We start from the raw sequence: 1,405 nt of genomic DNA, 5'->3' as shown, positions 1-1,405 counted from the left end.
TTTGTCTAAAAATGTAAGGAGGATAAAAATAAGTAGTAAAGTAAAGTAAAAATATCAGAAAAATCTACTTGAGTACAGTAACGAAGTATTTGTACTTCGTTACTTCCCATCTCTGGTTTTAGGTTTAGAAAATAATCCATTGATTATTCCTTGCTGACCGGACTTTTCCTCTAATATTTGTCCTCTATTTGTTCCCATTCCTTGTCTGATTATAATAACAACACTTGAAAAAAGTATCCAACAAGATTTTTCCGAAGGCCTTTCTGCTTGGAAGGAAAATGTTTAAAAAAAATCAAAGTTTACATCCCTGATGTCTTTAGTTCACAGTCGGAGAGTGTGTGCATCCTGAATGTAAACCTGGATGTAGCCGTGTCGATGTCGCCCTGCTCCTTCCTCGCCGGCCGTTGCCACGGTGACCCACTCTTCTACATCACTGATGGCGTGTGCGACTCGGTTGATCCTTCAAAACTGGAGTGGGCAAAGTTCAGAGCCAAGATGTCTCTTAGGAGTTCTTTGCACGTTCCCTGCAACCTGGACACCTGCTTCGATTGGGAGACCTGCTCCGGTGGGTTCAGTTGACACTATTTGTGTTCTAACTGAATTTATGAATTTCATGACAAGAAAGTAAGGTTTATACAACATGTTAGAAAACAAACCTGACTTCTCTTTGTTTTTTAGCCACTAAAAAGTGCCAGTGTAAAGCTGCTCGAGACTGTCCCAGAACATCGGACCACATGTTCTGCGTGAAGCTGAAGTCCACAAAGTTGGTCCGCAGCATGAGCCTCTGCGCCATGGCAGCTATCAGATGTATCGGACATGAGTTTGAAATCCTCAATGAGGGTGTTTGTGAAAGCAGATGATGGCCCAACACCAGTTTTTATTTACCTACAAGTGACCTTTCATATAAAAGGGATAAAAATACATTTTAATGTAGCTAGATATGATAGTTTGTCTTGTGTTTCACTGTGAACCTTTGATGGACTGGCGACCCGTCCTGGGTGGACCCCTCACCCAGAGATCGGTCAATAAAGATAGTCCTGGCAGCATTTCCATTTGACTAACTACATGTTATTTTTACTTTCTTGTGCATTAAAAGTTAATATTTAAAAACTGTACAGACATTTATTTATTTTCAAAATAGTTGCTTGCATGTTCCCAATGAGAATTTTCAATCAGCGATGTCAGGGAATTAATTTTACATAAAATTTGTGTTTTCTATCATTCATTTTAATAGCACTTTGTCCAAATTTATTTTATGCCTCAATACATTTGAAACAAAAATTAGGTGCAAACATTTAGATTTAAATTTCTATGGAAAAGTCAGAAATGAGCAGAATAAAGTGGCCAGGCTCTGCCTTAGGAACAACATGAAGCGTTGCAATGTCAAGGGTACGCTCAGGGCAAC

The 1,405-nt window shown here is 39.1% G+C and overlaps 1 protein-coding gene across 1 annotated transcript in view; it reads left to right on the top strand.

The window, feature by feature from the left end:
* The window catches only part of c6 (complement component 6), a 27,311-nt gene extending 26,208 nt beyond the window's left edge, over positions 1 to 1,103 (top strand). Inside the window, exons 16-17 of the mRNA XM_015394062.1 lie at positions 258 to 565; positions 679 to 1,103. Of these exons, the coding sequence (XP_015249548.1) occupies positions 258 to 565; positions 679 to 860 (490 nt within the window). The 3' untranslated portion in view covers positions 861 to 1,103. The remainder of the gene's footprint in view (positions 1 to 257; positions 566 to 678) is intronic.
* Positions 1,104 to 1,405: the final 302 nt, after the last annotated feature.

The sequence above is a fragment of the Cyprinodon variegatus genome, unplaced genomic scaffold (genome assembly GCF_000732505.1).
Source record: "Cyprinodon variegatus isolate N-32 unplaced genomic scaffold, C_variegatus-1.0 Scaffold670, whole genome shotgun sequence".
Classification (NCBI taxonomy): domain Eukaryota; kingdom Metazoa; phylum Chordata; class Actinopteri; order Cyprinodontiformes; family Cyprinodontidae; genus Cyprinodon; species Cyprinodon variegatus.
The sequence above is the reverse complement of the archived record's forward strand: the minus strand, read 5'-3'. Positions and strand labels throughout refer to the sequence as shown.